The sequence below is a fragment of the Xenopus laevis genome, chromosome 7L (genome assembly GCF_017654675.1).
Source record: "Xenopus laevis strain J_2021 chromosome 7L, Xenopus_laevis_v10.1, whole genome shotgun sequence".
Lineage (NCBI taxonomy): Eukaryota > Metazoa > Chordata > Amphibia > Anura > Pipidae > Xenopus > Xenopus laevis.
This window is the reverse complement of record NC_054383.1, coordinates 69,726,058-69,746,683: the sequence shown is the minus strand read 5'-3', so window position 1 is coordinate 69,746,683 and position 20,626 is coordinate 69,726,058. Positions and strand designations below refer to the sequence as shown.

General features: G+C 40.1%; 1 protein-coding gene across 1 annotated transcript in view; it reads left to right on the top strand.

Annotated features, from left to right (window-relative positions):
• The first annotated feature begins 9,993 nt into the window (after positions 1-9,993).
• The window catches only part of LOC108696377 (junctional adhesion molecule C), a 57,869-nt gene continuing 47,236 nt past the window's right edge, over positions 9,994-20,626 (top strand). Inside the window, exon 1 of the mRNA XM_018225684.2 lies at positions 9,994-10,169. Within this exon, the coding sequence (XP_018081173.1) occupies positions 10,127-10,169 (43 nt within the window). The 5' untranslated portion in view covers positions 9,994-10,126. The remainder of the gene's footprint in view (positions 10,170-20,626) is intronic.

Sequence of the window (20,626 nt, the reverse complement as noted above, 5' to 3'; positions counted from 1 at the left end):
AGGTTCCAATTTATGGAAGGCTTCCGGCACACACCACTTTCTGTTTTTGTCACAGCGAGCCTGGCAGAAAGTCTCCCATGTTGGCTTTGGGGGTGATTTTTTTAGTTTTATTTAAAAAAATTTAAACAATTACATTGGAGTTCAAGAACCGCCCAGCTAAAGCTACCACCCCAGGCACATGCCCTCAGGTGTCTATTTATATAAAAAAAAGTCCTGAATGTAGTGCTCAATTGGCCATTTCTGCAGTGACCTTACTCGCAAGTAAAGGGTTAATGGAATTCTCATTGACCATTTCTTCTATTATCTTACTGGCAAGTGTGGGGATAATGGAGTGCTCATTGGCCATTACTGCAATGATCTTGCTGTCATGAAATGCAGGTGCCAGTGTGTTGTGGAATGCTTAGAGCAACCATATATCCTGAAATGGTGGGGGCCATTGTCTGCCTTCTGATGCACTTTGTGCTGCCTTTGTGCTTTGTGAAATGGCGATGGTATTTGAGTTGTGTACACGTTAGGAGGTAGAAAGGAGGCCATTTAAAAAACAAAATTTTTATTATTAACTGAATTATTGTTTAAACAGCAAATGTGCCTCCTTTGGCTCTTTGCTGGATCCCACTGTATCAAGTAGGGCTTGATAGTGACAGTGACTTTCTCAAATTTAGCCCAGTTTCTAAAAAATTTTGGGACATTGCCACCAGACATGGTAAGCTGTGTCCTCACCTCCACAGCCCCTAAAGCATATGAAATCATAGTGGTTATTTTGTTTTGTGTAGGATGGAACTAAGTACCATTGCATCAAAACCTCATATCCCGCCTCAAGCAGGGTAGTCTTAATTGAGCTATGAGCTATGAGTCCCAATTTCTGAGCCAGTCATGCTCTTCTAGAGATCGACCCATGTCACCTTCCCAGGATTCAACAGAAGGCAGAGTTGGAGGGGAGTGGGCTTCTACTATTATTTGATATAGCCTTGATAGTTTCAAAATAGAAGAAAGAAGGGGTACTTGTGCCTTTGTTCTTTGATTTCAGAAAATGTTGTATTTGTGTATACCGCAATAGCTCCCCAGGGGGAGGGGAGTGGAGTTGTTGGAATCAGTCCCATTGGATTGGGCCCTACAAGCCATACAGATGTTTTAGGGTAGTAAAGCCCTTGGTAGGGATGGAACTAGGGATAGGCACCCTGCTTAGGGTGCAACAATAGGGGGTGATGGGCAGGTACCTGTCAAAAGGGCCTTCAGCCTACCCCTATTCTGTGTTCACTATCCCCGTGTCACCACGTGACGTCATAACGCATGCGAGCACACATATGCACAGTCGCACACTTAGGGGTGAGGGATGTGAGATGGATGGCTGGGTTGCCCAGTTGTCTTGGGCCGGGCAGGCCCTGGCCCTTGGTCTCCCACCACTGAAAGGAGCCCCTGTTTATGCCTGAGGGAAAGTATGGATTGCCAAGGATAGGTGCCGCTGGGCAGTGGGGGGGGGGGGATAAGAGAATAGCTTTGTACTTTATTTTTTTGCAAATGCTTATAGCCTGTTCCAGCATTGAGGTTGATTTTAAGAATAGATTATTAATTTAAGACCACTCAGTGCTTCAGTCACCTTGTACATCTGCACGGAGAAACAGATGAATGTCATGTATTTACTACCAGTCCATCTTTTGTAGCTGGAATAAAACCAGTTGCAGAAAGAAGTGGAATTACTTCCATGCCTGTATGTTCTTTCCTTTGCCCCATGTCTATGTCTTAGTAAGCACCTGACTATGATATGTATAGCCTGTTGCAGATTTGTATAAAGTTTGACAGCACACAATTTAAAGCTCCAATTCCATACATCTTACAAGATAAGAAACTGAGCATTAGTCAATGAAAAAGATAATTAAATAGCAACATTTTTGGACTGATAACTACACACATAACTGTGGTTAGGCCCAGAATAGGATCCTGCATATTTTAGCAAGTGTAAAGGGGCTGCTAAACATGTCATAGGCAGTCACTTTTTAATGGACACATAGAGGGCTGTTTGGGCCTAAGTGAAGTCAAAATGGCCTATTCCTTGAGTAAAAGCATTAGCAATAACCAACATCTAAGAATTCATTTTACAGGCCTGATTTATCAATACTCAACAAATTTCACTACTAGGTAACGATACATTATAAAAGCCTTAGTTGCCCTAAGACAGTTACTATACCCTCACAGGTTTAATAACTCTGTAAAATCTAATTTGAAGGTCATGTAAACTACTCAGCTGTCTTCTACACACACACTATTGTATTTTTTATTTTTCGTCTAGCAATTTTATCTTAACATTTATCCCTACAGTTTCCAGGGCAACCTAGAATTCTATCAAGGTATCTTTATCTTGTTGCCCTGACAACAGAGAAATTTGTGCCCAAGGTTAGACAGCGCTGTTAGGACACTGGGGGAAAACCCCTTGTGCCGCTCCAACCCAGACCCACTTCTGCTAAGAACTTTGGGCACTCCACCCCTCCCCCGATCAGGGCTGCAAGGAGGATGTAAAAGGTATGTGGCACACAAGCTTATAGGCTGTGCCGTAACTATAGAGGAAGCAAACCCCGCAGTCGCAAGGGGGCCCGGACTGTGGGGTCTGCTTCCTCTATAGCTAGTAAAAGAAGACCTCCTCCTCAGCCACTCTCTCTTACCGGCGAGGAAGGGGGAAGCAAGTCTGGCGGAAGTGAGCGGAGTTGGGGCAGGATGTGGGCATGGCAGAGGCAGGAAATGAAGCGGGCGGGAGAATGGGGATTGGAAGTGCCCTTGATGTTTTAATAGTATGATTTGGACATAAAAAGATTTACTTCAATAAATCTTTAAATAGCCTAATATTTTGGGGAGAACATATTGCTGTCTTTGTTCTTTTAAGCATATAGGACTGGTGATCAGGTGCAGCTTATTACAGTCCTATAAAGCTAGTAATCCAGTAATAGTTTTTGAGGCGCAATGCATTTATTTGTTTAACCAAGACATTGATGTAGAACTGTACACTCTGAACTACTAAAGAAGTGGTTTTCAGCCCTAGATATTTTTGTAATAGCAGGGACACTGATGATCTTTGCAATAATTCATTGAGATTGCTTAGCTAGTGAAAGGCAGACCTGGAGAAAAATTGTTCCAGCTTGATTGCGGTTTTGCATTACCATAACCGGTTTCAGTAAATAAATGTCAATAAATGTTGCCATCCTGCTTATTTCAGCTTCTTAAAATCCTAGATGTTTAAAAAAAAATGTAAACTTTTCAGTTTGTGATTTCAAAAAGTACTTTTTTCATATATGGTGTTAATCAGTGGGTATAAATATTTAAATTTCCAGACTAAGTTTAACTCAATTAAAGGAGAATTAAACTCAAAAAATGAATGTGGTTAAAAATGGCATATTTTATATACTGAACTTATTGCACCAGCCTATAGTTTCAGCTTCTCAATAACAGCAATGAGCCAGGAGTTCAAACTTGTCACAGGGGTTCACCATCTTGGAAAGTGTATGCGACACTCACATGATCAGTGTGGTTTGAGCAGCTGTTCTGAAGCCAATCTTAGGGGTTGATGCAAATTATTATCAACAGATAATTAGGATGGCCTGTAATATAAACTGATGCTACAGATCTTACTTCATCAGTTAAGCTTTAGTTCTCCTTTAAAGGGCACCTATTATCAAAAAATTATTTCCTCCTAAAGGTGAGGGCTAATACATTTTATATTCAGTTCACACTGGGTGAGACGCACTCACAGAATGAGCTAGTCTCGCAGCTTGCTCATTATGCACATAAATGTGATGTTGGAGCAGTGGACGCGCCATCATACTTAAGTTACACATATGTGCATAATTATCGAGTCGGGGCACTTGCTCACTATGTGCTAGATAGATATCATTTAAGGCTATACAGACATCCATGTCCATCCATTTTGTCTTGTCTACTACAAAAGCTATCTGACTGAAAACAGAAAATAGATGTAGACTGTGATCTCTAAAACTTCCTTAAGGGTAAGGGCACACCTGGCGATTCGGGGAGATTTAGTAGACTGGCGACTAATCGCCTCTTCTTTGGGGCGACTAATCTACCCGAACGCCTTCCCTCTGTCTTGCGCCAGCTATAATGAAAAGTCACCTGCGGCATGGCACACGCGACGCTTCGTATTCCGAAGCCGCCCGAAGTTTCCTCGTGAGGCAACCATGGGCAACTTCAGAATACGAAGCGCCGCCATGGCATCAAGTTACTCACACTATCACTTAAGGTGGCCATACACGGGTAGATTTTTTACTTCCAAATGACCGATTTCAGAACTTCCGAATAATATCGATAACCTATCGGATGGTTGATGGTGTATGAACGATCGTCAGACGAACGATCGGCTCGACATTATCATTCGCAAAATTGATTGGATGAGTTTAAAAATTCTAGTCGTTCAGGGATAAAATCACTCTTTGCACATGTCAGGATTGAAGCACAAGCCAGCGAACATATACGGAACAACAAACATATATGGAAGGACCCGAACGTTCTTTGCTGAAAACTTCATTTGTAACCATATGAACTATGTAAGAAATACATTGGTGCTGACTATATTCTATAGACAGTGACACAATGCTAGCACCACTCCTCATTTGTTGAACAGCGTTCATCCGTACACTAAGCAAATGATACGGTTATATCTGTTCATATAATCGTTCTCCGTGGATGGCATATCGTATGGAAAAATAATCGTCAGACGATCGTTTAACGATACGATCGTTCATTGCAGAACGATAAAAGTATGCCCATGTATGCCCACCTTTACTCACACAGAATGTAAGTTCAAGATAGCGATTACAGGGTACTACTCAATAATACTACCAGGAATTTCCACTACCCTAAATAGCTTAAGGACACTTAAAGGAAAAACAAACCCTTAATAAAAAAAATATGGTAAATATCTTAAGGACACTCAAAGGAGAAACAAACCCTTAATAAAACAAAAAACCCTAACCCCCACCCTACATAGACCCCCCCCCCCCCCAGCAACCTAATAACAGAACAATGGGAAGGTAACCAGATAGCAGCTACCTGAAACAAGATAATAGCTCCCTGGTAGATCTAAGAACACCACTCAATAGTAAACATTCAGGTCCCACTCTGACACCTTCAGTTACATTGAGTAGGAGAAACAATAGCCTGTCAGAGATCAGTTCTATAGTGCAACATTGGCTCCTTCTGAAAGACTATGACAGGCAAAATGACCTGAGATGGCTGCCTATACACCAATATTACAACAACAAAAAATACACTAATTGATTCAGGAGTAAAATTTTATATGGTAGAGTGAATTATTTGCAGTGTAATTTAGAGATAAAAACAACACCATAAAAATCATGACAGATGTGCCTAGAATCCAATGTTTATCATGCAGCATTAACTGCTCTGGTGAATACATTTGTTTACTAATTTGAAGGTGTTCTGTGGCTTTATAATATTTAAAGACTATTTTGAAGAAATAGGCAATCACAAATCACATTGGTGCAGTTGCCATGGCCACCAATGAGCATTTAGTTTTGATCAGTCTATTACCAATTAGAAAACAAAAACAAAGATCTGAGTTGTGCAACCCCTGCAGAAACTGGCATCTCTCTTAGTAAACCTGCCCTTTAGAGTAGTATATACATCTCAACATTCTATAAAGAAAAAGTACAGCGATGCCCTGATGTCCTCATTAAGTAGATTTTTTATAAATTTATAATCAAAGAAAGGAGTTGGAAGGTATAAAGTATTTAGAAATTCTCCTCTAAGTTTTCAAGAAGAGCAAAAGTAAATAGCAGCAGTGAAAAGGGTAGACTGATAAATGTATGGATAGACCTTTGACCAGACTACAACTATCACCACCTTCCAACAGCTCTCTGTGAATGCAGGAATTTTTTGACTTTTATTATGTGTCCCGTGTGCACTACAGACAATGAGCCATCTGCAATATAACTTAGGATGGTCAGACACTAGCATATTAAGAGGACATGTTCTCAATTTGCTCACCTAGGTGCCAGGCCGATTTGGGCTGCCCTGATCTTTTGGCCTCAAAACATATAGAGATCACATGGGACCAGTGTCACAGCAAGACATGGCACTCACCTGATAGGATTTTTTAGCCAGCTTGAACATTGAACAGATATTGCAATTTCCCTGGCTATACTCAGCATTCAGTTATGGGTTATCTCAGCCCTCCTCACAGCTAATAGAACAGAATTAAACTCAGTTAAACACAGAAGAAAAAATAATTAACCACACCTATTCCTCCCCCCCAGAAGTGTTTTTTTGTTCTTACACGTGTGTAGGAATTTTCAACTTAAGGTTTTAGGTTTTCTTTTTGGTGTATCCAGTTCCATTGTGACACATTCACCATAGAATGTTTTTATGCATTGTATTCTAAGTTTACTTTTTGATTTATATTATGTATGCTCTTTTCAAAGGCTGGGTTAGTATGTATGTATGTATTCAGGGTCGGACTGGGGCTGCGGTCCAGGCCCCCTCCGCCTGCCGTCCAGGGCCCCCTCGGGCGCCTCCCCTCCTCACCACCTCCCCTACTCACTCACCTCCCCTATTGCAGCGCCACCGGGCGCACACGCGCTGACGTCACTACCCGGCACGCCATGCACCACTGCGCCGCACTTCAGCATCTTTTTATTTTAAAATGGATTGGGAGAGGGGGGGTCTGGCCCGGCGGGGGCCCATGAGGGTCGGGACCCACCAAGTTTTTTCCTGGTGTCCTGCCGGGCCAGTTTGACCCTGTATGTATTTATTTATATAGCACCACAATTTTTCGCAGTGCTTTACAAGGTGTGAGCACAAACAGGGTTATAGTAATAATTAGGTTATACAGTAACAATAGATAGGAGCTAAGAGCTTTGAACACATGAGGCCCCTTACCCAAGAAGCTTACAATCTATTAGGAAGAAAACAAATCAGATACAAAACGGGGTGGTGGTGTATAAGTGGGTAGGATATGGATAGTAGCAGTTTTACTTATTAATCTCCATTTTTTTCTGATAAATATTTATGCATGTTTACTCGAAGATCTCTTTGTACAAGAAAATACCTTAGTTTCAAGTCTTTTATAGCTTTTTTTGGATTCACTTATAGCCTGCATGGCTGGATTTGGTGCCAATTCTTGGGTTGCAGCTGGCTGAGGCAGCAAATACGATGCCATCCCCTTTACTGCTCTATGCTTCAAATCTAGCGTTGGAGCAGGGGGGCCACATCAATAATGAAGAGAGTTCTGTTACACTCTCTGAACTAGCAGACCCGAATTTCTGTTTAAATAGGAATTCAGCTTTTTGCTGCCTCTGGTAACTGCTCGCTCAGTCAAAAGTCTCACTTTGAGTTAAGGTGAGAACGGACCTGGCCGGACTGTGCAATCAGCTGTGCTGTATGCAAGGTATTGATAGTATGACTACTATTCTCTTGTTGCCTTATGACACAGCACTCTAACACCCAGGTGTTTTTCTGTGTGTTCTCCTGCATTTTGCCACTTGCATGCACCTGAATGAGTACAGTCCAATAGGGAAGAGTGTGCTGCCTATCATCCTGTGCTCCCCTGCGGTAGAACACGGGAAAATAACTGCAGGAGAACGCACAATGAAATGCCCATTTGTAAAGGTTTTGCATATTTTTATGTTTTTCAGCTGATGCACAGTTCAGTATTTTCCACAGAATTCTAGTCTTCTTTGGTTGCCAAGGGAATTACTAAAATTACTGGAATTGCACTTACACAATAACACAAAACAGACACCATTAGCTGAAGATTTTCTGCAGTTGTAGTTGACATAATTTCTAGTGTTTGCCACGAAAGTATCATATGTGCCCTATACTTTTGGTGCATTTCCGCTGCACCTATTGATGCAGGTAGTTTTGGGAACCCTGGAACTACCACCTGGTTTGGGGGTGATATTAGCTCCAGGATTCCCTTGTGTCAATAGGCACAGCAGAAGGAAGGCACTGATTGCAACTATTACTAAAGTGCAAAGAGCTAGTGTAAGTGCTCTTGGTTGTACCTTTGAGTTAACTTTTAGTATGATAAAGAGAGTGATATTCTGAGACAATCTGCAATTGGTTTTCATTTTTTTTCTTAGTTATTTAGCTGGTTTTTGAGTTATTTCGCTTTTTATTCAGCAGCTCTCCAGTTTGCAATTTCAGCAATCTGGGTGCTAGGGTCTAAATTACCCTAGCCACGATGTATGGAATATGAATAGAAGAGGGCCTGAATAGGAAGGTGAGTAATAAAAAAGTAGCAATATAACAAAACATTTGTAGCCTTACCGGACATTTGTTTTTAGATGGGGTCAGTGACCCCTATATGAAAGCTGGAAAGAGTCAGACGAAGAAGGCAAATAATTCAAAAAGTGTAAAAAATAATGAAGACCATTTGAAAAGTTGCTTAAAATTGGCCATTCTAGAACATACTAAACGTTCATTTAAAGGTGAACATACTATAAACGATCATTTAAAGATGTTTATGGCATATTCTGAATAGTAATATTTCTGTTATTTTCTGCTATGACTTGTATTACTTGTATACTCATAAACAACAGGACTTCTAACTGCAGAATTACATCTTTAATGTACTGGTATTCAGGAAATGCAGCTATTCCGTGAAATTATTCTAGGTGAAACACTGCTGCAGCCCTTAATTAATGTGACTCCTCCTGTCGTGTGGCACAGCATAGCTCCTGATGCAGCATGGCTTCTAGTTCTCCCACCCAGTTTTGGTTTAGAATAGGGAATGTGATCAAGATTACGTAATGTAATGTCGGGGGAATCAGAACAGCTTCTGTCCATGGGGCCATGTTTCGGTACAAATTGGCATGTTTACAAACGAAGAGCGCGAGTCTTTTTTCCCTATGAGATGCCATTTAATAAGCTGGCCTTGTACGTTAAAATTTTTCACTCCAGAACGGCCAATTCTTGTGCGATCTGACAAATCCGTCAAATTATCGTGAGGTTAGTGGGAATTGAATGATCGCGCATCTAACGATTTTCCGTCTGACATCGTTCAGGAAATTGATCTGCCAGGTCACAGTGAAATCTATCTATTGTCCAATTGTTTGCAGGGCCAAGCAAGCAGCTACCCTCAGTTTTCCTGGCTTCAACTAGACAACATTGCTTGAAATGGTCTTTTTAGTTGATGGACAAGTCGTAAATTTAAATGATCGATAAACGCTAAGCTTGGTCTTATGATAATCAAAAGATCTTTTAAAAATCACAACATCTATGGCCAATGTCGGACTGGCCCACCGGGATACCAGGAAAAGTCCCAATAGGCCTAGGTGTCAATGGGCCCTTGTGCTGCTAAACATTTGGTCTGTTTCATGGCCATTCCCTATTTCTATAAGAACAAAGAGGCTAAATAGATGGAATAATAGATTATATTGTGTAAAGAAGAGACTAGGAGAATAGAGGTTGAGTGAGGAGAGGCAGAATAACAGTACTAAGAGTGGGCCCTTGTCTAAAATTAATTGGTGGGCCCCTGGTCAAAGGTTTTTGGGTGGGCCCCTGGTGTCCCAGTCCGACACTGTCTATGGCCAGCTTAAGTATCTTTTGGAAACAATATTCTCCAGTTTGCTTTCTGTGATTTTGGTGAATGAGAGTAGCCTGACAAACTGCCACCCTGTCATTGACTTTTCTTCTGAGAACCAATGGAATGTGTAACCAGTTTCCACAAAACAGTGACTAGATTGCACAGAAAAGGCGAATTTCCAATTGTCGGTTCGTAGAGGTTACGTCACACACACCTACTTCTGCTTTTTTTCTTTACTTTTTAGGGCAAACGGGTTTCTATCCAGATACTATCGCCCCGCTGTATAGCAATTATTATTCGTGTTCCATTTGGCGTCCCACAACCAAATGTCACACAGAGTGTGTAATTGTGCTCGTAGTAAAAGGGATGTGCAGCCTCATAACCCACTACGAGACTTTGTTGGCAGGAGGGGCGCCGTCCACTAAATCCCATTTCTTTAGGATCTTCTATCAAAAGGACCAATCACATCGAGGGGTGTGGTTTCCATCCACAGTCGGCTTATGAACCATATAGGAAACCGCTATCCGGAGAAACGTTGCTGCCTCTTTTTCCCATCCGCTAGATAGCTCATCGGCCAAGATGGCGGAACGGAGTGTACAATTGCTTTTATTACTCATCCAGGGTGAGTGACGGGACTGAGGGCACTGCGCCCATTTAGCGGGGAGGAAATGGAGCCAGGCGTGTTTAATATGTAGAGCAACAGGATTGTGGCAATTCGCAATGAGTTGCGCAGATTTGGGGGGGGGGGTTGTATTCAGTCTAATAGAAGAACATCCTTTAGAGATCGCTAACAATGGGGATGCTCGGAGAACGGGAGCAACTGTCACAGAACTGATTTTCTTTTGTGGGGAGGAGTTCCCCATTTTTCGTTAGGGCATACTGTGACGTTCTCGGGTTAAGTGCAAAGTTCTCTGGTGTGTGTGTGTATGTTTGGGCAGTGAGCAACTGCAACAGGGCATGAGTACCAATCCCAGTGTCATTCCATCCCGAGTAACTATCCGGCGGCCTGTGCCTGCTCCTGCATAACGGGACTGGCTCCAATCCATGGTGTTATTAAGCACAGAGAGTAGTGAGAGCAAGCGGGGAGGCCACACTTAATGGTCTTTATCTGAATTTTCAACCTGTAGCTTGAACTCGTAGCTTCCCTCCGTAGTACTCCGCTCGCAAATACTAACTCGTTTCTTAAACAATAGTGTCGTTTTTAGGTCATCTAAGTGATCTTTCAGTATGCTATAAAATGGCAAATTCTAAGCAACTTTAATTCTTTCCTTCATTTTACTTTCTTTTTTACAAGTTTTTCACTTATATGCTGACTCTTTCCAGCTTTCAAATAGGGATGCACCAAATGCATGATTCAGTTCGGGATTCGGCCAAGATTCTGGCTTTTTCAGCAGGGTTCGTATTTGGCTGAATACTTCTGCCAAACCGAATCCGAATCCTAATTTGCATATGTAAATTAGGGTCAGGGAGGGAAGTTGTGTGACTTTTTGTCACAAAACAAGGAAGTAAAAATGTTTTCTCCTTCCCACCCCTAATTTGCATATGCAAATTAGGATTTGGTTCGGTATTTGGCCGAATCTTTCACAAAGGATTCAGGGGTTTGGCCGAATCCAAAATAGTGGATTCAGTGCATCCCTACTTTCAAATGGGGTTCATTGACCCCATATAAAACCAAATGCTCTGTAAGGGGTTAACTCTATTTTTACTTTTTATTAATCTTGTTTCTATTCAGGCCTCTCCTATTCATATTCCAGTCTCTCATTCAGATCAATGCATGGTTGCTAGGGTCATTTGGACCTAGGGTTGCCACCTGGCCAGGATTTTACTGGCCTGGCCGGTAAAAATGTTGCTTGATGCCAATGTTATTTATAGGGAAAAACCACAAAAATATAGGAAAACCGGTATTTCTTTCCAGAAAAGGTGGGAACCCTATTTGGATTTGGATTGCTGAAACTGTAAACTGGAGAGCTGAAAAATTAAAAACAATTGCAAATTATCACTCTACATCATACTAAAAGTTAATTTAAAGGTAATCAGCCCCTTTAAATAAAAGGGTTAATATTGACTTCTGAAAAGAGAAGGGTTGCCCAGTAGAAGGAACATGGGCAAGAAGTGGCCGATTAAGAGCCCCAACCTGCCACAAGGGGGTCGTTGACTTCACTTTATGACAAGATCGTTTTGTTCATATCCAGATCCAAAAGATGTAGCATACTGGTTAATTAGCCCGTTCCACTGGAAGAGCTCTCATGTAAGTTACTGGTGAGGCAGGGTTTCTCTGTGGTACATGATATCCATTGAAGACTAGCAATTGATGGTGCTTAACAAACAGATAGTGCTCATAATTATTTGAGAGGTTTTATAATTTTTTTGAAGTTACATTTATTTACGCACTTTTTGTTAGTGGGTTTTTACATTACTTTAATGACTTTAATGTGTTGTGATGCTGCTTTTATGTTCTGATTTGTGTCCTTTAAAGGAACAGTAAAATCAAAAAATTTACGTTTTATCAAATATAATGCAGTGTTGCCCTGCATTGTTAAAACTGATGTGTTTGCTTCAGAAACACTACTATTGTTTATATAAATAATCTGCTGTATAGCAATGTGGGCAGCTATTCAAATGAGAAAAGGCTCCAGTTACACAGCAGATAGCAGATAAGCTCTGTAGAACATAATGGTGTTATCTGTTATGCACTATTTAACCTGTGCCATATATCCTTTTTTCAATACCCACCACTGCTACACAGCAGCTTGTTTATATGAACTATAGTAGTATTTCTGTAGCAAACAGATTGGGTTTTACCAGTGCAGGGCAACATTAAATATTTTCATTTCTTAAAACACTTTCATGTTTTGGTGTTACTGGTCCTTTAAGTACAGAGGTTAATTAGGCAACGTATTGGTTTTATTGGTCTATAAGGCGCAGCCCTGCCAGAGAAAACAGAATGATATTGCCTGTATATATCACACACATTATGTCTTCACATGTTAACACTTCTGATTAATAAGGACACTTACAAAGAGTATAATGTTTAAAAGTATCTAATAAAGTAACCCAGTGCACAATAAGAACAAATCACACCAGCAGCATATCATGGCATCATATATTGAGAAAGGGTCACAACTATCGTTATATTGGCAGACAATATATCTCAACCAAGTTGGAAATACATATCTTATGTTACAGTTTTAATTCTCTAGTACTACCAAATAGTTGTAAAACTGTTTGGTACATATTAAATACAGCTATTTCATATGTGTAAATTAGTAAATTCTAAAGAAATATAAACAGTCTTGGGTGGTTTTCTGTAGAAAATTTCGCAGGGCACACCCACTTCTTGCATTCATTCACTTCTGGCATGGAAGTGGAAGCACAGTTGCATGCTCTGAAACCATATCTGCCTTTGGTAAGTCTGTGTATAATATTCCTCAGTGCAGTTGTATTTTCCTCTGTGAGCGGTTGTTTGCATAAAAACTGATACATATCCTATGGGAATTGGCACTTACCCTCTATTTATGTTTATAAAAAATGAATAGTAACTTCTTGTTAACTGCATTACAAAACCCTACAAAGGGCATTTATGATGGTGTATTAAATCTCCCCCAAACACATTTAAAGGAGAACTAAACCTTAAAATGCCCTATTTTATATACTGAATTTATTGCACCAACCTAAAGTTTCAGCTTCTCAATAGCAGCAATGATCCAAGACTTCAAATTTGTCACAGGGGGCCACCATCTTAAAAAGTGTGACTCACATGCTCAGTGGGCTCTGAGCAGCTTTTGAGAAGCTAAGCTTAGGGGTCATTGCAAGTTATCAAGCAGAAAATGAGGTTGGTCTGTAATATAAGCTGATGCTACAAGGCTGATTATTAAATTCACTGGTTTCTGTGCTGCCATGTAGTCATTATTTGTATTAATTACTAATCAGTCTTATATTGTGACATTTCTATTCTACATGTACTGTATATTGTGAATTGGTCCTTAAGCTCTGTAAGTGACAGCAGCACAGAGCATGTGCAGTGAATCAGAAGAAAAGAAGTTGGGGAGCTACTGGGGCATCTTCAGAGACACAGATCTTCCCTGCTAAAGGCTTGTGGTTGCCTCGGACTGGTATAGAAGCCCTTAACATAATGTACAATATTTCTAGCCTACTTCTTTGGTTACGCTTTAGTTCTCCTTTAAGTAAATGATAAGGTGTGTCTGGAGTGCATGCCTTTCTTCCACTCCTCCGTTTTTCCTGTTTTCTTCCTCCAATGTTTTATCTTGTTCTACCCGCCAACATTGTTGAACATTTATGTATCATGCAGTTGCTGAACATTCTGAAGAACTTCCTTTAATATAGGCTTGACAAAGGGACTGATTTATGGTACCTCCAGCTGCTCACCAGTTGACATGTTTTCCTATATGAGATGGGCTGGCTAGTGAGACTTGTAGTGGTGTTTGTATATTTCTACAGGTACTGTTTATTGTATTCCTTCCGTATAAAAGCATGTGTATGTATTTGGAATTCCTGGATATAGGCTTAGAAATTAGGCACTGCTGCTTTGTATTTGATCGTGAGCAAAATGTTCTTACTAAATCAAATAGTGGCATTATAAAATGATCTATACGTTCATTTCTTTTTAACAAGGCGTAATGTTAGAAGAAAATTACATCTCCACCTAAATAAAGCTTGTGATTGCAGCTTTTGCACAAATGTGCAGTATCATCTTTCCTCAGTTACACATTTTATTGGTACTCTGAACGTTGTCAGAATTGTGGAAGCTGTGAAATTGGATAGCTTCTGTCTGATTTAGCAGCCATGGCAAAAACACTTTTTTGCTTATTTTTGGGTCTTGTGCCATATAGCTAAAGTGTTTATATTGTATGCTCAGAATGTTGGAATCTTTTTGGATTTCCCTAGAAAAGCTGTTTGATATAGCAAGCGATTTAGAGATGTAATCTGTGCAGTCATTGGCTGTCTAAAAGTTAAAACAAAATTTATATTTCAGATTTAATATGGAAGGTCTATATTCCGCAGATTAATCACATTAATTAAATAGTGGCAATATCAAAATGCATAATACAATGAATTCTACTTATATATTAACACAACACAGAAGATATCACTGCAGAAAAACTATTACATGTACTTGTTTGTTTTCCACATGCAAACAATGGCATTAGTCCAGTGCAGCTGGAGAGATGACTGCCATAGCCCCTCTTGTAATCTGTCAATGCTTTTATCATTCTTATCCAGTCAGAATGATGAAACTTGTCTTGGTTAAAAACAAATACATAGATTTTTATGTATGTATACCTGGTCCCCTTATCACATCTGAAGTGTCTGTTTTACAGAAAATTGTGAAACATAATGGGATAATTGTTAATTTGGAAAAAAATATATGTTAAGATGGTGGACAGGCTCATGCAATGATCATATTTGCTAAACTTTGAGTAAAGCTTTTGTAGCTGGTGTTTGTAGCTATAATGAGGTGCATTCTGTACTATGTCCCCTGTACCAATTATCCAGAAAAGCTCCAAATTATGGGAAGGCCGTCTCCCACAGACTCGATTTTATGCATATAACAATTTTTTTAAAAATAATTGCCTTTTCATCTCTAAGAATAAAACAGTACCTTGTACTTGATCCAAACTAAGATATAATTAAATCCATATTGGAAGCAAAAGCAGCCTACTGGGTTTATTTAATGTTTACATGATTTTTTAGTAGACTTAAGGTATGAAGATCCAAATTACAGAAAGATCCCTTATAAGAAAACCCCAGGACCTGAACATTGTGGATAATAAGTCCCATGCCTGTATTTGTAAAATAAAAAAGTTGACAGCAACTAGAAAGCTGTTACTGGTTTTCATATCAGTCTCTAAACCGTGTTATTCTTTATTATTATTGCTGTTATGGGCTTCTACACTTCAAGTTTGCAATACTGATAGCATTTCATACAATTTACTGTACGTCTGTGTTGAGCTGATGATGCCAACCGATAACATTGTACTGGGAATATTGCTCAGTTTGTGGGTCAGTGGTGTTTATAAATCTAGTAATTTGTCAATTTACTATATCTGCCAGTGCATGGTGCATCGGCAAATCAAAAAATGAAGTAGCGGTTTGTCCCTTCCTGCTATTTCGATCGTTCCGACTTTCTAGCAAACGATTGAATAATCGTAAGGCAGCCTAACTGCGTTTGGCCCCTTGTTTCAGGGGCCAAACACAATTGATCTGTTGGTTATTTAGGGGTTGGCCCATGTATGGTCTTTTTTACTCTTGCTGTACCTCTAATGATCTAAATTTAATTGAGTGGATATTGCTGATTTAGCCTGATGCATTGTATTATAAATAGGATTACCTTATTTATTTTGGCAATGATTGCTGGTAAATTCTTTGTTCATACATAGGCAGAGCTGTCCTGTAACACTATGTAATTGTGGATTCTTCTATAATTTAACTGATTTAAACAATTGCTTACAGTCAGGCATGACAGAGTTAAAAATTGAGCTGTATGTTATAGCCAGGCAAGAGGGTGCCAGGAATGTGCTGGCAGTGTTAAAATCCAGCCATAGTCATCGTTAGGACTGAACAATGGCCCTATTTTTTCCTGCAAGCATTGTAGTCTTTAATTGCAAAAATGTTTGTTCATTCATTTGCACGAGGGATGTTGTAGCGAGGCGCTGGGGGGGGGGGAGCAGGATGCATCTTCCATTGGGCAGATGATGGGAAAAACAGGGATTTTAAAAATAAACAGACATTCAAATAATAGAGGAAATGAACTAATGCAGGACACAATAGGTTAGGTCAAAGGTGCCAAACTAGGTTCTCAAATAGATGGGGTAGTGCAGAATTGAATATATATTTTTAGTGCTGTTACTGTTTAATTATTCAGTTATGAAACTCCTGGCATGCCTACAGAATTAATTGTTTGCTTGTTTTCTAAAATACATATTACACTGTAATGTACACTGTATATATTCAACACTGTATATAATACACACTTGCTAAAATGAGGGACACCTATAATTTGAACACCCTGCTAATGGTGGTCATAGTGAAAAAAATGAGGTTTAATGGTGGTAGTTTTTAGCTATATGAAACACACTCACTTTCCATATGCAATAAAAGGCACTAAGTTTGCCCAGTAGTAGCCCTTAGCAACCAATAGGATGCTTTTGAACCAGTAGATTCAACCTTCTGATTGTCTGCTCTGGGTCACGGCTCCTGGGCAAACTTAGTGCCTTTTATTACATTACCCCCATGGTGCCTTAGTGGGCCAATACTGATCCACCCATATGTAATAAAAATTGAAGGAACTATTTATTGGTTACTTGTTTAAAAGCAAGGATATTATTGGCTGCCTACACCTAGGCAAACTTGGTGCCTTTCATTACATATTCTGGAACAGTATCAGCCCACTCAGACTTGAAAAGGAAATTATTGATTGAGGCGTTGCAAGTTGTTCATCCATGTATGTCACAATTTGATTGATTGTACCCCATGACATATTGGAATTCTCTTCCTCTTTCATTGTATTGTTTTCTTTCTCGGTTTCTGATCTCAAAGCCTTCCTATTAGTAGACCCCTCATAGACTTGTGTTTTTACCTGCCTACCTGCTGTTCATTACAATTGTGATTTTTTTTCGCCCTCATCCGCCCCCCCCCCACCCCCAGAGGCAACAAATCTCCTAGTCTGCCATTGCCCTAAAAAGCAGAATTTATTTTAAAGCATACACATTTTATTCAGAGAATATAATTGTGAGGTTGGTGTATTCATCATTAATAGTGTATCCAAATTAGTTAATATTTTAAACAGTGTGTAAAATCAATCTTTTATTCAAAAAGGTCTTATTCATTTTTTAGCTATGCTCCTCGGCAAGAACAATTATGTAACAGATGCCTTTTTCATGTCCAAGCCTTGGGTGGCTCAGCTTGCACACACCTGTTGCTCAACAGATTGTGTCTGCTCTGTAGTGCAGCTTACAGTCTCTCCACACCAGCTGCCCATGGGTGGCTCTTGCCTCTCGTGTTCAAAAAAAGCCGTTTGCTGTCCTAGATCAGAACAGACTTTGGAATATGTCAGAGATTCAAGGCAGGTGATTGAAGTTGACTAGTTCTTTGAGCTCCAGGGAACTTGATTTCATGAGTTTCGAAGCAGCTGAAAATACATTTAGTTTCCCGGAAATGACAGTGTATGTATATTACTAATTTTGTCAGAAATTATTAGACATACCGTATATACTCGTGTATAAGCCGACCCGTGTATAAGCCGAGGTACCTAATTTACCTAAGAAAACTGGAAAAATTTATTGACTCGTGTATAAGCCGAGGGGCCCCATGTCAGATTTCAAAATTGAATATACGGTACCGGTAAATGTGGTAACTAACTATTCTTCGTGCACGCAGTCGACTGTTAATTGAAGCAGAGCGTGCAAATGTACTAAGGCAGTAGGAGAACTTCAGGAATTTACATAGGAGGTTGAGGACCCAGAGACTGGACATTGTTGATTTAAGAACTACATCACCTACACATAAAACATAAGCGATCTAGGAATTAAACTCATTATGTAGAACAGTGACACAATAGCTGTGAAACCCGCATGTTGCCCAGTGAATGGAAGCCATGCTTAGCATTTCTTCCAGCTTTGCCTTTCCCCGTAAAACTCTTGGTACGACAAAGAAACTGCCGAAACGTAGCCTACAGCCTTACCGGCAGGCGAAATTCGCAGTTCTCTTGCGCCAGCAGCAACAAATACTTCTTAAACGCAGCACCGGTCTTACAGGGCAGCGCCATCTTGCCTACGTCTTAGAGGGAGGACGTAGAGCCGCAAGGGGATGTTCCCTAGGCGGGGTAGGGGAAGAGGAGAAGTAAGAGACAGGACTAGGTTGTATATACACAGAATTAGAGTGCTCACCTGAACGTAATTACCCTCTCGGGTGCCGGGTGCTAAACAGTCCACAGGACCTCCTGCTCAAGGTCCAAATAACTCGAACATCCAAAGAAAACTGTAGCACACCGATCAAACTTGTCTTGTGAAGAAAAGTGTTTTTATTGGCTCACGGCAGACATAAAGTTTGGCTGTTTGGTTTGTTAGGTTGTATATACAAGCCGGTGACAGGGAAGTGGCACAAGTAGGTTTGGTGACAATACGCGACGCTGTGAGCTAGACCTTAAGTACTGGAAGATGTCGACAGAAGCAGGAGCGACTGTAGATCAGAACTTTGATATCAGCTGCATCTTCTGCACCAGACGGAGGAGCTGCGCTACGTCTCCCGATGCGCTATGGGAGAGGGAGGTGTGTTGGGGCCGCGGAAGGAGCCTCGTATCTGCGGCCGGTGAGGGACTGGCTACGGTATGTGCAGGGATTTAGCTGACCCGCGTATAAGCCGAGGTCAAGTTTTTCAGCACATTTTGGGTGCTGAAAAACTCGGCTTATACGCGAGTATATACGGTATGTATATACAGGGAGGCTGCTTTTGTAAGGCTCAGAGCAAAAGTCTATGTAGCTTTGGAGAGCTCGAAAAACAAGCATTTTGGGAAAAACAAGATAAATATATATAGTGTAACAGTCTTAAGAATTAACACATTTTGTGCAACTCACACTGTCAGAAATACAAATCTTAATGTTTTCTGATAGTGTGAGTGTGTGTGGCACAGTAGGGGGCTGATTCACTAAGGGTCGAATATCGAGGCTTAATTAACCCTCGATATTTGACTGGGAATTGAAATCCTTCGACTTCGAATATCGAAGTCGAAGGATTTAGCGCAGATATTATTTTTATTAACATTTATTTATATAGCGCCACCATACTTCGCAGCGCTGTACTACCTGCAGAGAAGTCATCACAGTCAGTGGAATTCTTATTTGGAAAGTGAATTATTAATGCTTATATTTAATATATCATTTATCATCCATTCTACTTGATTTGAATGATTGCCCATTTAGTGTTAAAAAAGATTTTTTTTTTTACAAAACCCAGCTAACTACTTCTAGGATAATTAGTTCTGAAATCTTACTGGGAATTAAAAAGAATTTATGTTACAAATATTTGGCATTTGCTTGTGGACACATAAAGCATCGGGCAAGACCCAAAGCAGCATTGATAGAGATCCTGCAGTCGAATCCTTGTCCAATCGGAAATCACGAAAGGCGCAACCCCCGAGCCTTATTCGGATTTCTTATATATACTGTGTCCCGTTTGCTGTCAATGCACCCGACCCAATTATGGTCCAGCATCAGAGACCTGAGCAGTTTCCCTGAAATCTAAAAAGAAAAAAAACCTGCAAAAAAATCTCCATGAGAACCAAGTGCAATTCCTTTGCGTTTATACGAGGAATGGCTCTTTATGTCACTACTTTGTCTCCTGTCCTTTTTGAAACATAATAAAAAGCTATGTTAACTTAAAAATATGAATATGAAGTTTAAAACACACATATGCTATACAACAAGCCAATGTCTGGGAAAGAAGCGGCATCGATATATACACTATATATATTATAATATAGAAATATATTATAATATTTTTTTTTTTTCCAGCACTTGGGTCAACAGAAAAGGATGTTGTGGTAAAGTAAACAAGCTCAGTTATTCCCTGTTGGAATAGATAGTACGATCGAAGGATCGAAGGATTATTCCTTAGATCGAACGATAAAATCCTTTGATTCGAAGGATTTAAATCCAACGATCGAAGGAATATCCTTCGATCAAAAAAAGTTAGGCAAGCCTATGGGGACCTTCCCCATAGGCTAACATTGACTTCGGTAGCTTTTAGATGGCGAACTAGGGGGTCGAAGTTTTTTTTAAAGAGACAGTACTTTGACTATCGAATGGTCGAATAGTCGAACGATTTTTACTTAGAATCCTTCGATTCAAAGTCGTAGTCGAAGGTCGAAGTAGCCCAAAAAAAACTTCGAAATTCGAAGATTTTTTACTTCGAATCCTTCACTCGAAGTTAGTGAATCGGCCCCTGTGTGTTAAATCTCAGTGAAACTGAATTAAAATTCAGAATTAAAATTCAGTTTTTGGAGGTTGAAGAGAAGCTTATGTGGGCTTTTGGAGTGGGATCAATGTTGATTTGGTGATTATT